The 16,011-nt window shown below is 38.4% G+C and overlaps 4 protein-coding genes across 4 annotated transcripts; 3 read left to right on the top strand and 1 right to left on the bottom strand.

Moving 5' to 3' along the window:
* The first annotated feature begins 32 nt into the window (after nucleotides 1-32).
* Nucleotides 33-5,400, top strand: LOC113664822 (uncharacterized). The gene is made up of 3 exons (XM_089193313.1): nucleotides 33-687; nucleotides 1,910-2,893; nucleotides 3,454-5,400. Exons 1-3 carry the CDS (start codon nucleotides 201-203, stop codon nucleotides 3,714-3,716), a joined length of 1,734 nt encoding a protein of 577 aa, XP_089049439.1. The 5' UTR covers nucleotides 33-200; the 3' UTR covers nucleotides 3,717-5,400.
* Nucleotides 5,401-6,212: 812 nt separating this feature from the next.
* Nucleotides 6,213-8,967, bottom strand: LOC113664821 (dynein axonemal assembly factor 19). The gene is made up of 2 exons (XM_027180443.2): nucleotides 8,672-8,967; nucleotides 6,213-7,800 (listed from the first exon to the last, which is right to left on the bottom strand). Exons 1-2 carry the CDS (start codon nucleotides 8,865-8,867, stop codon nucleotides 7,274-7,276), a joined length of 723 nt encoding a protein of 240 aa, XP_027036244.2. The 5' UTR covers nucleotides 8,868-8,967; the 3' UTR covers nucleotides 6,213-7,273.
* Nucleotides 8,968-9,926: 959 nt separating this feature from the next.
* LOC113664820 (uncharacterized) lies at nucleotides 9,927-11,489 on the top strand. Its single transcript, XM_027180442.2, has one exon. The coding sequence runs from the start codon at nucleotides 10,154-10,156 to the stop codon at nucleotides 11,099-11,101; it is 948 nt and encodes a 315-aa protein (XP_027036243.2). The 5' UTR covers nucleotides 9,927-10,153; the 3' UTR covers nucleotides 11,102-11,489.
* A 984-nt stretch (nucleotides 11,490-12,473) lies between these two features.
* LOC113664819 (uncharacterized) lies at nucleotides 12,474-14,451 on the top strand. The gene has a single exon (XM_027180440.2). It carries the CDS (start codon nucleotides 12,977-12,979, stop codon nucleotides 14,270-14,272), a length of 1,296 nt encoding a protein of 431 aa, XP_027036241.2. The 5' UTR covers nucleotides 12,474-12,976; the 3' UTR covers nucleotides 14,273-14,451.
* Nucleotides 14,452-16,011: the final 1,560 nt, after the last annotated feature.

The raw sequence follows: 16,011 nt of genomic DNA, 5'->3' as shown, positions 1-16,011 counted from the left end.
CTCTTGGTTCTCCACTGACGTCACTTGTTTCCAGGGGCAAGGATCATTTTACGAACGCCAGCTAATTTACCCGGCGTCCATATTGCCTACGCTGTTGTTGTCTTGAGTGTAAAATCGACTTAATATTGAAGCCTACAATCAGAGGAAAAACATTGTAGTAGGTTGTTTCGTCGACGGAAAAACCTTTTTGCTCTAACAAGATGCATTTGAAAGGATTCCGTTCGATTTTTCTTCACGGCATCATATTGGCTTTCCTCTTCGAAGTCTGTTCTTGTGATGATGACTTCAGATGTCCGTACAATATTCACGTGAATAAGGGACAGATCATTGAGGCCAAAGCATCTGTGGACAATGGTGCCTCGTTTTTGAAACATTATGAAGTTCGCGATGCTCGAGAGTGTTACAAATTGTGTTGCGAACGAAGGAACTGCGATCTCGCGCAAATGCGATACAAAAATTATACGGATGGATTCTTCTCGGAATTACAGAAGGTTTGTTTTATGTTCCACTGCGGAAAGCCCAGTAAATGTCTCTTTGGACAACACGATCACTACGCTACGATATCTTACGACAGACCAAGTGAAGAACTATCGTACATAGACGGCAATCAGTTTGGACCTTCATCTGTTAAAACTGGAGAAGCAAAATTGGGCACCGCGAAAGAAATTAAACCTTCTGTTCGCGAAGGTAGGATTTGTGGTTTTTATGTCGTATGTTATGTAAATCGCTTAATTGTTTTCTAGCATCAGTTACTTGAAATTGCGATAGCAAAATCATTACTATTATCTGATTATTCGTACAGTCTCTCCACAAATGGAAACATTTCTCACAGTCGTGTACAAGGGACACGTATTCTTAATTCGCAGGGGTATTTCCTCGTTCCAGTCTATAATTTTGATATCAGGTTTAATCCTGGTCCTTAAGTTCCTTATTATTTCACTCGAGATGAGTGAAGGGTCAACAGAAACATCACACTTTGAAATGTTCAAAAATATAAATATAATATTTTGTCCTAATTTTCGTATTTCTAAACACTTGCAGATTTCCTTGGTGAGAGTGCTTGAATATAGTTCGCACTAGTAACCGAGAATCTTTGTTTATCTTTGTTTTTTGTGCTCTTTCTGTTGATTTATTTTTAGCGAAAATTGATTTCAAGGCTGTTTTTCTAAAATTTATTTCCTTTGTAGTAGTTAAGCGTCAATTTTTGCTCAAAACTCTCTCCAATCCTGACAATTCGGTCTATTCAAACTGTCTCTGTGAAGTCAGCTAAAGGAGTTGCAATTTTGTTTTTCTGCACATTTCTGCTGCAGATTAATTGTACTTTTTCACATATAAAATACGTGACAGCGGTAAAAGGCCTTGTAAGACCTTCTAAGTGGTACAAAACTACTGAAAATCCTAGCTTTTGATTCCTGAAATGGCAGATATGGTTAAGGCATTGGAATGAGATTTTGTTCACAAAAATTTTTTCCACATAATTGTGTGTTCATAAGAATTATGCAGCCAACAGTTATTTTGTAGTTCAGTATGCTATTCTTTGTCTTCTTGAACCCTCTCACACATAGCTCCTGGAAATAACCAAGTTTTATACAGATAATCAATTTATGCTTTGTAACCTTACCAAATAGGTGGCCTCCTGTTCCTGTAGAATTAGCAAATTGTGGCTGGTTTTTTTCACCTTTTACATCCTAAAATTCACATTCTCTGCTCTGTTCTCTTTATTTTCCTTGTGATATTGACAAGAAGAATTTGTTTGACAATTAGAAACTTCTGGAGTTGGTGATCATTTCCTTTATTTTCCTGGCCTTTATATTTGATTTAGAGGTGATACTGTAAGGGGAGATTATAAGTCTGTTTCTGTTAGGGGATGTTGGGTTAAATGTTAATTTTTCCTTGATTTATCTACTAGGTAATACAAAAGACAGAGTTCAAGGATCGTCACAATACAAACCACCTTCAAGACAGTACACGACTGAGGAACAAGACAAATATGAAGAGGAAGAAGATTTAAGGAGTTCTTGGAAACAGAAATCCTATGAAGGGAGCACTGTGCATTCAAAACAACCTTTTGGAAAAGATAGGTATCACAGCAAGAACACACATGAATCATTGTCAGCGAAAAAACCGTCAAGGCCAGTTCTAGATAAAGATGAATACTCAGAAAATTCTCAAGAATCTCAAAAGCCTTATTACCAAGTTACCTCAAATCATCCTGATTTCCCAACAAAACACCAGCATGTAAACATGAAAGGACCTGTAAGACCTGGAAACCCTGTGAAAGAAGTGGCTGAGGAACCAACTGAAGAGAAGGCAACAACACACAATTCTGATGACGTGGATAGGGAACTTGAAAGAAAACTAGAGGAACTTATGCCAAAAACAGACACTCAACAATATCAGCCTTCTGGTGGTGACACGAAGGCTATGCCCACAACTGCTAAACCCACCTTTCACCAATGGAGGCAATTTGTTGACAATAATCCAAATTTTCCATATACAATTCCAAGCAAAGTAGAACATCCATTAGAACAAGCAGTGGAGAAGCAGACAGAAAAACCTGTTGAAAAACCAGTGCAGAAAAAGCCAGTAGAGATTCCTGCACAAAAACAAGTTGATGTACCTGTGCAGAAACCAGTGGAGGTGCCTGTGCAAAAGCCAGTACAGGTACCAGAGCAGAGGCCAGTACAGGTACCAGTGCAGAGGCCAGTAGAGGAAACTGTACAGAAGGTACCTGTACAGAAGAAACCAATAGAGGTACCTTTACTAAAACCTGTGGAGAAACCAATACAAACCCAAGTACCCAAACCTTGGCAGGAACCAACAGAACCAGAGACAGAACCACCCAAGCCAACAGAACCTATAATAATGACAGAAAAAGCAAGAGTTCATGATGGTATGGAATTGATTCCAATATTTACCCCTCCTTTTTCCCTTTATCCACACTGTTGCTCCTTTTTTCACAACCCTCTTTTTTCCTGCTCTTACTTTAACACACACCTTCCTGTCTCAACCCCTTTCCTACTCCATTCCTTTCACCCTCTCCCATTTTCTCCCTCACCATCTACTCCACTTAAACTTTCATACAGTTCTTAAAGTTCCCTCTTCCCTTATTTCTTCCATCAAACCCTCTCATATTTCTAGTCTCTTTTATCCTCTCTTTTGTTCTTTTTTCTCTCCCCTTCTTGTCCCCTTTCTCTCCAACTTTTCAGTCCTCTTCTCTGTTATTTCTGCCCTTCTAAGCTCATAGTCTTCCTGACCCCACCCTTGATTCCTTCCTCTGCTTATAGTTAACCCCTAAAAATCTCTTTTAGTTCCCTTGCCACCTTGTTCTTTCATTTCCTTGCTTCCAGTTCCATCTCTCTCTCTTCCTAGAGCTTTTGTCAAGGTCTAAACCTTAATGTTGATATATGTGCAAGCGCTTCTCTTAATTAATATCTTTTTCCTCATGCTTAGAACCCAAACAGCAACAGGATGTGCGTCCCTTGATTGAAGTGCCAATCCAGAGCAAAAACATCTCTGATGTGGTGGTTATTGAAACACACAGGCTAAAGATCATTGAGAACAAGGCAGTTCTTCCACTAGCAATATTCCTCGTGATTGCAATTTTATTGCTGTTTGTTGTGGCCCTTCGTTTAAGAATTGTCAAAAGCAGATTAAAAAGGCGGCCATTTGCAACAGATGATGCTGATTATCTAATCAATGGCATGTACTTGTAACATACTGCTAATGGTGATCAAGCTATAAATACTTAAATTAGTCATTCTTCTGTGAAAACACCATGTTTTCATATGGATAATTTCCTTACATGATAGACCCTCTCAGGGCCAAGTTCCAATATTACTATTATTACTAAGGTGGCCTAATACAGATTTGTGTGAGCTTGGAAGCATTTATTTAATTGCCACACAGAGATTTCAAGAAATTTACATGGTTCCAGTACCTGTAAAAAAGGTTTCTTTGTTCAATTGCAGCTTTATGTTAGGTATTTTTATTCAAAGAAAAAGTATGCGTGATCGTGAGGTCTGCCAAAAAAGACTTTGAAAATTAACAGGGCTTTTTCTTGAAAATCTTGTACACTTCTGACCCGAAGTAATACAAAATGCATCTGTTAGAAGTCAATTTTCTGTAAATAGTAAAGCTGCATTTGCCATGGAAACAGCAAGCACTTTACAGAAAATGCCCAAATATTACACTCTTCATGGTAACACTTGTACATTTTATTGAAATTGCTTCATAAGGGGCGTAAGTTAGGGACATGGTTGAAATTTGTAATTCAGATTATTTAAGCTGTTGGCAAGTATCACTTCCAGAAGTTGGTTACATATTTTTTGAACTGTTGACCTTTGTTGCCCTGTGGATTCAATTTAGAAATAAGTTAAAGAAGCATTTGGATTCTCATTTCTTTGTGGCAAATGATTACTTTATCCATATGAGGCAGAGTACACAACTGATGATTCATATGAAATTAGGTGCATTTCTCTTTGAATGAAAGTAGAAATTAGCACCCTAGAAACAAAGGGTGGCAATTGTTTTGGAAACCTAGCAATCAGGGTTCTCCAGAGTTATCTAACACCTTCATTTTAATTATTTATACTTGTAAGAGGAAATTGTACAATTGTAGTCAGTATTTGCTGCAATGGCACAATTCTTACCGTGACTCAAAACTTATGATTTGGAAAAGGACTTTCTCTTTTTTCCAGAGATCTCAGATCTAACATAATTTGTGGTAATGCTGTGTAAAAGCTTTGGTCTTAACATAACATTTAGTTGGTAATAAGATTATTATGAGTTGTACATACTCTTTAGGAAGAAGGATGTAATAATTTTCTGAAAAATATCAATTTAAGGGTATTGTAATGTGATACATTGCCAAGAACTGTAAGTTCAGCCAGCATTTTTCTGATAAGTGTTTAGCTAAGGAGGAACTAGAGTATGTATTCATGACTGAGAGGTTGATTCAAATTTTGAAGGCCATTGTAAGATAATAAACACAATAAGGCTGTCAAGAAATTCAGAGAAATGTGGAAAACAAACATATTTGAGAAGATTGAGTCAAGAAGGACAACATTCAAACAATTTTCTTTTCTTTGAATGTAACAATGCAGTTATTCACGATCTAGCAAAAATATTAAGCTGCAAATTTTTGATCAATTAAGGGGCAATAGCTGAATAGATTCAAAATGGGAATTGAATTTATATCGAATTTATTTTCATAGTAAAATATTGATTCAGTTAGATATTGCTGTCATCAAACATCATTTATTTCTTAGCTATTGAGTAATAAAAAAACATATTTTCCCTTCAATGATGGTTTATCAGTTGAAACAAAGTAGTAGTTACTTGTTTCATTTGTCTGTAGGCAGATTTGCAATGCAGTGAATAAAGTTAAAATTCATGTGAGAACCTGAGTCTTATCTTGCTTTGAAGTTGGTGAGCTAGAGATGTAACTACATTCTTTGATAACTTCCAAAAATGGCCAAAACGTGCCATACATAATTGATACTACAGAGATCAAAATTGTATCAACAGGTATTGCAATGTCTGGTGGTTCTACCTTGATTAAATTTGAAGGCATCTTGGCAATTCATTACCCATTATGCAACACTTAAAATTCATACCTAATAGTCCAGGGAAAAATGGTTCTCAAAAGCATGATGACTGGACACAGAATAGTATAATCCTTAAGTTATGCAATCTATGAGAAATAATACATGATTCATTAGAAATCTAAGGAGGAGCAATTCTTGAAGGAAAAATGAAATTAAAATTCTTAAAATTGAACTGGTCACAAAACAAATTTACTTAACTCTGTAGTGATATCCAATCAAAACTATTCCAGTATATGTATCAGTTCAGCAAAGTGGGTCAGCAGATTGAGCAGAAAAACACTAAATTCAGAACACTTTCATGAGAACGTGTCATTCCTTTTGACTGAAGATCGACTTACTTAGCAATTATGCTATTGATAGGTTAATCATGCAGTTAATGATAAAATCAAATGCTAAACAATAAATTAATTGTCAATTGACGAAACACCTGTCACCCTTGTCATAAACTGAAATTGAGACCAGTTCAAGTGAGAATTTTTAGAGACAAGTGATAGCAACACCAAGGAGTGTTGGAATGGTGGGTCAGTGAAAAGGAAGTAGGAGTGATTGCAGTACAAGAATTTTGCCCATTCCACAGCCTGGTTATTTTCATCAGTAAAATGCACAGGTATCAACTTACTTTAATGCTTTCCAATCAGAGCAAAGATTACCTCATTGATTTTTTAATTATTACACTGTGAACAATCATTAAATGAGGAAATGAATTAATTTGTGTCCATGGACATTAATTGATGACTAATTGAAAATCAAGGGTCCATCAGTATTTTGATCAGAATGCCTCTTAACAGGCTATTCCAACCTGTAAAAACAAGGATCAACTTAAGGTTATAAGTTTCTCCTTCGAAGGTGACCATGACTGCTTAATGGAGAGGAAATTACTGTAATCAAGGGGAATTAACAACTGCAATTGCTAAGTGGAGGTTGGGTGCCTGAAACATCCAGGAGCTTCCACTATTGGCAGCCAGCTCCTAGATGGAGACTTCTCCTATGGCTAGCAAATCCTAGCAACCCAACCATGAGGGCCCACACAGGAAAGGGAAACAAGCACCTGTCATGCTGAATAAACAGTGGAAAGAGGGAGGGAAGGGGTGTGGAAAACTGCCTGGATGTTGAGCTGACACTCCTCACAACGCTGCAAGTTCACACTCAAAGCAAATGCAAGAACACCTCAAACAAAGAGCACATGGAATTCCAATGAATGCGCATATGCAAAAACCGCTGACTGCTATAGAGTGCTAATGCTCTCAGTAGTCAGCAGCAATGTTTACTCCATTAAACTGCATTTTACTGCACAGAATTTTGGGACTGACAACTGACTGCTTAGCACAGGGTAACCACTTAACATTGTCTCACCCAATACAGGTTCAACTTTATTTCTTTAGGGCCCAGTTCAGACATTGTGCTTCCAGCATGCCAAACTTAATTGCAATTACAAATTTAGGTTAGACTATAGCACAGCAGAAGCATAACTCTGATTGAGACATTGGGCTAACGTTGTGCAGAATTCAGCATTTACTGAAGCACCCTCAGTTTTTTTTTCTGCAAAGTGTTACAAAAAATATGTCTTATTTTAAGTTCCATGAACAAACATTACATAACCTTATGGTGAATAGAGACTTTTAATGTTAATAAGTTTATAGAGCTTTGAAAGTGAATGCTGCTGATCAACTTGCCATGGTAATGCCATATATTTCACTCAGCTCTAAAAGTCTCCTTGAGTCTTTTCTCTTTTCTTCTTCACCTTCTTTGTCCAAAGTTTCTCTACTGGAGATCACATCTTCCAGTCTTTTGATGAGACTAGATGCTGCATTTTTTTCTTCCTTCCCAAGAAACTTTAGAGAAAGATCAAATCTGTTTGTCTTAGAAAGTCCTGTTAGGATGTTAAAAATATCACTAGAATCCTTTTCGTTCAGACAATTGTTAAGAATCAGAAGAAATTCTCCTAATAACCCCATACTTATCTCTCCCTTGAAAATTGTTCTGAGCTCATTGCCTCCAATTTTTAACAAAAGTTGGTATTTTTCCTCTTCTGTTTTGCAGTAACGTTTCCAAATTTTGGTGAATTCATGAGCAGTTTTAGGATTTTTTGATGAAGTAGACAATGTGGCACTTTGTGCTGTTGGTGTTGCTACCACTGTCTGTGACTTGCCTTGAGCATGTGGATTCCAGGGTTGTTTGCGTGTGTTTTCACCTGTTGAAGTGTAATTTAACATAATTTTCAGTAACTGGGTTGCAAGTCCCTTACACTTCTTTGGTTAAAAGAATGAAACTTCTGCAAAGAAAGATCAATGCCAGACAAGTCTGACCATGTGCCACAAGAGTTATCCTGCTTAAGCTTACTCTGACTTCAGTTATGTTCAGTTACATTACTACACCTATCAATGGTTTACCCCAGGATGAGGGTTGCCCATGGGAAATCAACTCAGACAGGACCCCCTTATAAAATTTATGCAAAGTCTCAGGGTAAGGAATTTGACCTGGCCACCATCTTGAAAGACCAAGTGAAACTGGAGACAAAATTTTTCTGTAGAAATTTGTGCTGTGTATGGTCCCCATGGTCAGAATTTGACACAATGGACACCCAGGTGTGGAAAAAAAAAATTTGAAAACCTGAAAATGTTTAATACCCCTGGGGTTTTCCCCCTCCCCATCCTGGGGCAAACCAATGATGGGTGCATATATATGGCCTCAGTTGGTTTCCCTGAAATTAAAGGTGCTGTTCAGTAACCTTGCCAATACACACATAGCAAGTATCCAGTATGCTATGCTCTGGGTCTGTAGTGACAACTGAAAAACATGGAGGAACAATATACTCCAGGGAACCCAGCCAAATTTCTCCACCATCCAAAGGAATCGCACAGTTTGCCGTTTTTGTGAATCTTAGAGGTTCTTCAAAGAAGCAAATACTCCGAGACCAAGGAGTCTTGTCTTTCCCAAACAAGCTCCAAGTCGGTTAAACAAAAGGAAAAAAACATATACGAAAATAAATATGGGATTTTTTCCCATAACTTTATCTTATCCAGTCTTGAGGGACATACTTAAACTAGTCCCCCTTCACAAACCTGTAGTATCTTTTCTCTCTAAAGGTTTCAAATGAGCTGCGCTGACAATGTCTCGAAACTCTTCATAGCTACCAACTCTCTGGTTCACAGCTCGAAATTTCGCATCGTTCTCACGAAGATATTTTTCGTCCGCTTCCACAGCTAAAGCAAGCTCATTTTCAAGTTTACGAAAGTCGATTCCTTCGTCGTCATTCATAGTTTTACACCAAAACAACCGCGAACAGCGATCGACAATAAATCAATAAAGCAGCCCTCCTGAGCTTAATTCGTTACCAACCAAAATTTTAGCGCAGAGACTGAAAACTTGTTTCCAGGTTCGCGCGCGGCATGACTTAGGGGTTACTCCAGGAGATTTACTCTCCCCTCCCTGACCCCAAAAATTTCACCGAACCAAAACGGTAGGACTTCTAAAGGTTCGTTAGCCTCCTTCACCCCCAAAGCGAGCTGACTCTCTCTGCTTAACGCTTAAAAGTTTCTGGAGTGCGAAGAAACGCTCTGGCCTTACGCTAATCAGGGCTTGCCGGGCTAGGAATCCTACCACTAAATTGTTTAATCTGGGCAGGCAGTACACTAAGCCCGGTGTCGTGTTTTCATACAAGGTTTACAACTCCTTGCAAACCTCAGATTTTACCATTCGTTAAACTTAAGTCTAATTTTAATCAACTTCGTTTGATCGACTGATTTAAGAGTCGATGTCAGATTTATTCATAATCACCCCTTACACAATTGCACAATAGGTTACTGAAAGATTTCGATTACTCGACCTTTGTGAAACTGGAGCAGCGTCCAGTTTTATTTCTTTACTCAAGGAGTTTTAGATAATCAAGTAATTGAAGTGTCCTGCGCGTTTTAACATTAAGTGAACAATCGACCCCACCGGAAGAGTAAATGTTTGATCATTGAGTAAACAAAACTCAACAATATGCATCAAAATAATTACAAAAAATTAGCAATTCTATGGTCATTACGCTCTCAATGGAGTTTCGAAAACTCCATTAAGTTTATCCAGCTATAAAAAGATTTGTATTCAAGAGGTAACAAGCTTAAAATCATGCTGGAGAAAAGCCAACGTATTGCATTATTTGGAGTCAGAATCTTCAATCGCACTTAGTATGAAAGCTCAGTCTGATAAAAGGAAAAAACTTAACATTTTTTTAGGGTAAGACCCTATAATTAAAAGGACAATGAGCCATCCATACCATTGGATAGCTGAGGATTGACAATTGTTTCATAAAATCCCTTGAATTTCTATTCTGAGATTGTTTTCCCAAGTTTTTATTTCGTTTTACCGGCAAAAAGGCAAAAGAACTTTGAAGACTGAAAAATAATACCGAGACTGTGACAGTTGTTTGAAACAAATTCAATTCTGTTGGAGGATAGTTTCATTTGTTGGTTTTCGCCAGTCTTCAGCATAGAATTATGTCATCAGAAACTGGAAAGAACTGACCCACAGAGCTCTCTTCAAAGTACGAGAAATTCAGAATGGCCTCGGATAAAATCAGAGTCAAACGACTTTATGCGATTCATTCAAAAAGTTTGAGTGAAAACGAAAGTTCTTCATCGACAACATCTCATTTCCTCCGCGTTAGGGAGAGAAGTGGCAGTGTATCGTCTACGTTCTCCCTGGCTCGTATCAAAAAGGACAAAAACGATGGAAAGGAAGGCTTGGCAAAGATGGCGAGAAATGAAAACGACAGCTGGTTTTCAAGCCTCAAATTGCAGTCGAGACGCGTTTTCAGTGGCGACAAAAACGAGGGAGACCCTGGAAATGCGCCTTGTGAGGAGAAAGACTACATGGTAAAAAGATCCCGCAGTGGTAGTGGTTCCATGATTTTTTCTGCTATAAAGTTCAGGAAAAATCTTACATTTTTCAACGCACAGGGTTACCCAATTAATACACCTTCGTCTGAGCCGCTTCAAAGAAAGAATTTTATTGCAGTAACATCTAACAACAAAGACATCGAAATCATCAAACAAGAAAAGCCTCGACATCGCACAGTCTCGTTTTCAAGTCGGTCGCTACTTCATTCATCAATAGCTCGTAATGACGTCTTAGAGCTAAGCAGCCTAATCGACAATGATAGGGACCTGGACCTGAATAAACCGGATGATCTGGGCATAACCATGATGCACCGTGCAGCAATCGATGGAAGCTACCGCTGTCTGAACTTTCTTCTCTCTCGAGGCGCAGACGTGAATGTCACTGATTTTCAAGGCTGGACTCCACTTCACGATTCTGTTTTCCATGGGCATATCCGCTGTGTGGTTATTCTTCTTATCTCGGGCGCAAACGTAGAGGCGGAGACGAAGGATTTTCTGAAGCCCATAGAAATGGCAGTGGACGAAGAAATGATTTTAGTGGTTGGTAGAGCAATGGCCACGAACAGAACTGGACAAAATCCAAATTATGACAAAGAAACTCTCGTGTGAATACAATGATATATCACAAATTATAGTTTATATCACAAATTAAAACAACTCAGATGAGTATTGTGATTACACATCGAAAATTTGTCTCTTAATTTACCTGTCGAATCTACTTTCAAATTCGTACGCAATTTAACTTTACCTTTTGCTTAGCTTTACTCTGAGTTCTCATTGGTTCTTTAGATTATATTCGTTTCATCTGATTGGTCGTTGTGATAAATTTAACTTGGTTTTGTTTTTACGACAACCAATCGAAAAGCGCCCTAACAAGTTAGTGATTATCATCCCTCTGCTGGAGTTGCAGGGAGTACTTGTATTCTTGAATTCTGTTTAACAGAATAATAAAAATAAGAGCCATCACAGTTTCTCAAAAAACTGTTTTAGAACAAAATAAGTGTAGAAAATCTTTTTCGTTGTTAAATTACAAATTACAACTTTCACCTTTCTCTTCCTCCTTTGTAATATTTTTTGTTGTCGCACGTGGCGCACGTGATTTCCAAAATTGAGTGTTGTCATGTATGTTATTTATCATGGATGGATTTTTTTATATCGATAATGGAACGCTCAAAGTGCTTTCAAGTGTTTTCAAAAGGGTTAAGAGGATTTAGAAAGGGTTGAATAGTCTAGAAAGAGATCGCCTCCTCGTGTAATATAATTAATTGGAATATATCGTTACCAACTTAGCGATAATTTATCGAAGATTAAGAGCATGGTAACAACGGTAAATTTGACAGAATATATTTTGTGCAGTCTTTGGAGTAAATCTAATCTGAGTTGGTGAACACGAAAACTCTTTTCGACATTCTTAGGATAACTTGGCAGTTGTATATTGTGTGGGCAGGGAAAAAATTCTTTATGTTGTTAAGACCGTCGCTATAAACTGTGACATTTCAAGCGGTACAAGCAAAAGAACCAACAGACTAGTGGGCGAAACAGGAAGGATATAAGTACAAGTTGTCGCGCCAGGAAAATTCTAGGACTGTTCATTAGACTAGACCCGACGATAATCGTACTTCTGTATAAGCTTTTGTTCATATTTGAAAACAGCGGAAAACATAAAGAGATTTTTTGTAATAGTCGAGATAAAAAGGTCGGTAAGTTGAAAAAGCCCCACAATAAAATATGTGGGTGAAAAACAAAAGTTTACTTCTCGAAGCTTTAGCAAATTTGCATATAAGTAGCAACCGAAATGGAAGTGATTTCTGGAGCTATCTCGCAATTTTTCTGGAATAAAATCTTACCAACCATGGTGATCAGCTTTATGAAATTAAGTGTATATTCAAGGTATCACTTAGATAAAAGAGGAAGTCGGTTTTAGCGATGTTCTCTTGAACCAAACATAATACCAATTACACTAACAAGCACACATATTAATTCACTTTGATCAAAAGGTGGAGTTCTACTTAATTTCCAAACACTTTTTCGCGTTAAGGGTGTCATGTCGAAACTGGTCTTGACTCAAGGAAAGAAAACCGCACTATTAATTTCTTAATAAGCTTTCCGTGATTCAAACCTTTTCAATAAACGGTGTTTAACTTTAGCCAGGAACTGAATTTTTATACTGAATTGGTGATTACGAATGACTCCAGGGATTTGCGTCAGTGGACTAATACCATAACAATATAGTCTGGGTGTTTGTTTATCATAATAAGTCATCTCCGGTCGTCAACGTATATAGTGTCCACGAACTGCCTGGCACAGACAAAAGACAAGCTACGGTCGAGCTGCAAACCAGAAACAGGCGGTTTTGAAAACAAAATCCCCTAAGGCGGAGGAGGTCAGATTCAAAACTGACAAAGCAAAGATCTTGGGGAAAAAAAACGTGAGCCTTTTTTTATCTGCTGTGGTGACGAAAAGTGTGATTGATACATTTGTCACATGATGTTAACATTACATAGGGCATCTCAAGAGGGCAATTTAATTCTGGTGTCGATTCTGCTCGAGAGAGGGGTAAACGTAAATGCGAGAGATAGACAGGGGCTAACTCCTCTCCACGTAGCGGCAGAGATTGGAGACAAGTTATTAGCCGAGCTGTTATTTCAGCGAGGAGCGGATACGTGTTCGGTATCCGCTAGGGGAAATATTCCTCTAGACTGCTCCAAGGATGAAGAAATGACTTTGATGCTTGTTCAGATGATGGCTAGAGCGGGGAAAGCAAAAATAGCCAAAGAGAGATTACAGTTTGAAGAATTGTCCGAAAAGGCCCGGCAAAAAGCCGCTGAGACATTAGACTTGAAAAGCCCCAGAAAAAAGGGACCTCCAGTGCCATTTTCTCAGTTTTGGAACAAGCGTTCCATAGCAAGCTTTCTCGGATTGAGAGAGGCTGATTCAAGGCTTTCAAGCCTGTCAAACATTTCTGACTGTAGTAGATTCAGCGAAAGTGAGTCCGGCTTTTCTGAATTGGACAAATCTCCTGAGAGCACATCTATGGAGTCTGTACAGACGAACGAATCACTTTCAAGCGGCTTCGCGTCCGTGGACGAATTTTCACCGCAATCATTTAATAGGCGCGCGACCACAGCGCTAACGAAAGAAGAATTCGTAGCCTTGAACCGTTCTCCCTTCATGCCACGGCGCACTCGTGCCGTATCGGACCCGCCGCGAAAACGGACAATTAAACGATCATCAACGTGGAATATCAGCAGTAAAAGTGAGAGCACATTCCCGCGTTCTGCGCTGAAAAGACGGGTGGAAAAGTGTGTGACTTTCCCGGCGGATGTTCTCTTAGACATTGCAATCAAAAACGACGATTTCGTTGAAACTTGCCACTTGATAAAATCAAAAAAAGTCGACTTTAATCGCGTTGGATGCAATGGGCTCACACCGCTTCATCGAGCGGCCATCGAAGGCAGTCACGAATGTCTGCAACTGTTAATTGACCTCGGAGCAAACGTGAACGCGCGGGATGGCTCAGGATGGACACCTCTTCACGACGCTGTTTATCACGGAAATTTCAACTGCGCACTGGTTTTATTGAGCGCAGGTGCTGATCCAGAAGCTGAAACGGACGATTTTACGTCGGTGATAGAAATGACAGACGATGATAAAATGCTTCTTGTCGTTGGAAGAGCGTTGATTCTAGCATTCAACAGTGGGTACCAAAACGAAGTATCTTTCTGCGAGCAGGAAGTACATCATCCTGTTTTTGACCCAGATAGGGAAACATGCGTTTAATTGAACATTTTCTAAGGCAGCTGGTTCGATATTGAACGAAGATCTTTGCATTCATGTTTCTATGTAAACCTCTTCGAAACCTTCTTGTATAAAAGTCAAAGTACGCGATGGAAATTACTTTGATGTGTAAAATAAAATGTAATTTATTGTATAAGCGATATAAAGAATCGTTGAACAGATACTTTTGTCTGATCGTTTTCGAGTTTTTACACGCGCTAGAAGGGTTTGTTGGGCTCATAAAAGATCAATTATATCTAAAGGATATATCAAGATATATTTGATTTAATTCCAGAAGTTTCCCATTACTGATAACGAGCGCGCCATAGATTAAAAGCTCTGATGGTGCCGACAAATTGGTTTATCTATTTACAAAAACCATTACAACAAGTGCAAAGTTTGTTCAACTCAATTATCGCTGAAGCTAAAGCGACAAAAAAATCCCAAACACTCAATTTTCTTTAAAAACAACCTAACAACCTCTTAATGAGGTTTAACTCTACGGCAAGTGTGTCTTCTGTCACTTTATATTTGTCTTGTATTCGACCAAGCAGTCCAAAACAAGTGTTAACCAAATATTGCCAACTTAGAGATAACAGCGGTATGTTTACAAGCGTTTTTAAGTGTGTGCAAAAGGCGTCGAAATAACCCTAAATTCCTCGCCAACTATACAATTGATTTTCTATCGCGTTTTCGCCATTATTTCAGGTTTTTATATTTATGTCGCAATCTGGATCCGGAAGATTTAAATATCTAAGAAAAGTAGTGCAAAAGAGACGCCAATTAGTTCTACGTCGTTATACTCTAGCGGGCAACTCTTTTGTCTCTGGTTGCGTTAGCTCTATTCAAGTCTAAACTTCGCAAACAAAGGCTTTCTTATTTAAACCAAAAGTCAATCACTTCAACCATCAGCTTACAGTTCATTCATTGACGAAAACTTTCATCTTATCAGTATCTATCGCACAGTCATATTTATAATTGTACAGACGAAGGGGAAATCTTTCCTTTAAGAGTGAGGAAATGGTCGGCTTTGATCAGTAATTATTGCGTACAACAGATCAAGTTGGCGAAGTTTTCATTGAGTTGCACGTTTTTTCCGCCAAAGCCAATATCAATTCTTAAGTGTTGTCTAGGAAAGTGAGGCAGGATAGTGTAAATTATGAAAACGTTTTATTAACAAGAGATAAAAACAACTAATCACTCAATTAGCCCCAATTCAAACACTGTAGGCACACTACGTTTGCTACATGACCACACTTTGTCGTTGTCGTTTCAAAGCTATGCATTACACTCCTATTGTTAGAAAAAGGGACAAAGTCGAAAGAGATGACAATTTTTTTAAACTGAAAAGTGTCTGGAAGAGGTAAAATTAGGCGTTAACGAGGAACGTTGGCCTACTTTAAGACACGCAAACGAATGTTAAGAATTTGGCGTTGAAAGAGATTCTTCCATTGCAAATAACCGTAAAATCTTTAATTAGTTCCCATTTGTGTTGATTCTACTACCGTTTAGCCGCACTCTTATTGGTCAATTGGTATGTGTAGATGAGAGCTCGTGAAAACGGTCGTTATGGCGTTTTAGAAAAACGAGTATTTTTGAGATGACGTTTAGATGATCTAGCCTCATCTAAACGTATGGTGGTAGTTGGAGCGAATTATGAAAATCTTGAGAGTTAAGCAAGCCGTCGACTCCGTCTCGACCTTTCACGAGTACCTCGAATCCTTTCAGAAGATGGCTCCAAG

The sequence above is a fragment of the Pocillopora damicornis genome, chromosome 14 (genome assembly GCF_964200805.1).
Source record: "Pocillopora damicornis chromosome 14, jaPocDami1.2, whole genome shotgun sequence".
NCBI lineage: Eukaryota > Metazoa > Cnidaria > Anthozoa > Scleractinia > Pocilloporidae > Pocillopora > Pocillopora damicornis.
This window is presented reverse-complemented; position numbering and strand designations above follow the sequence as displayed.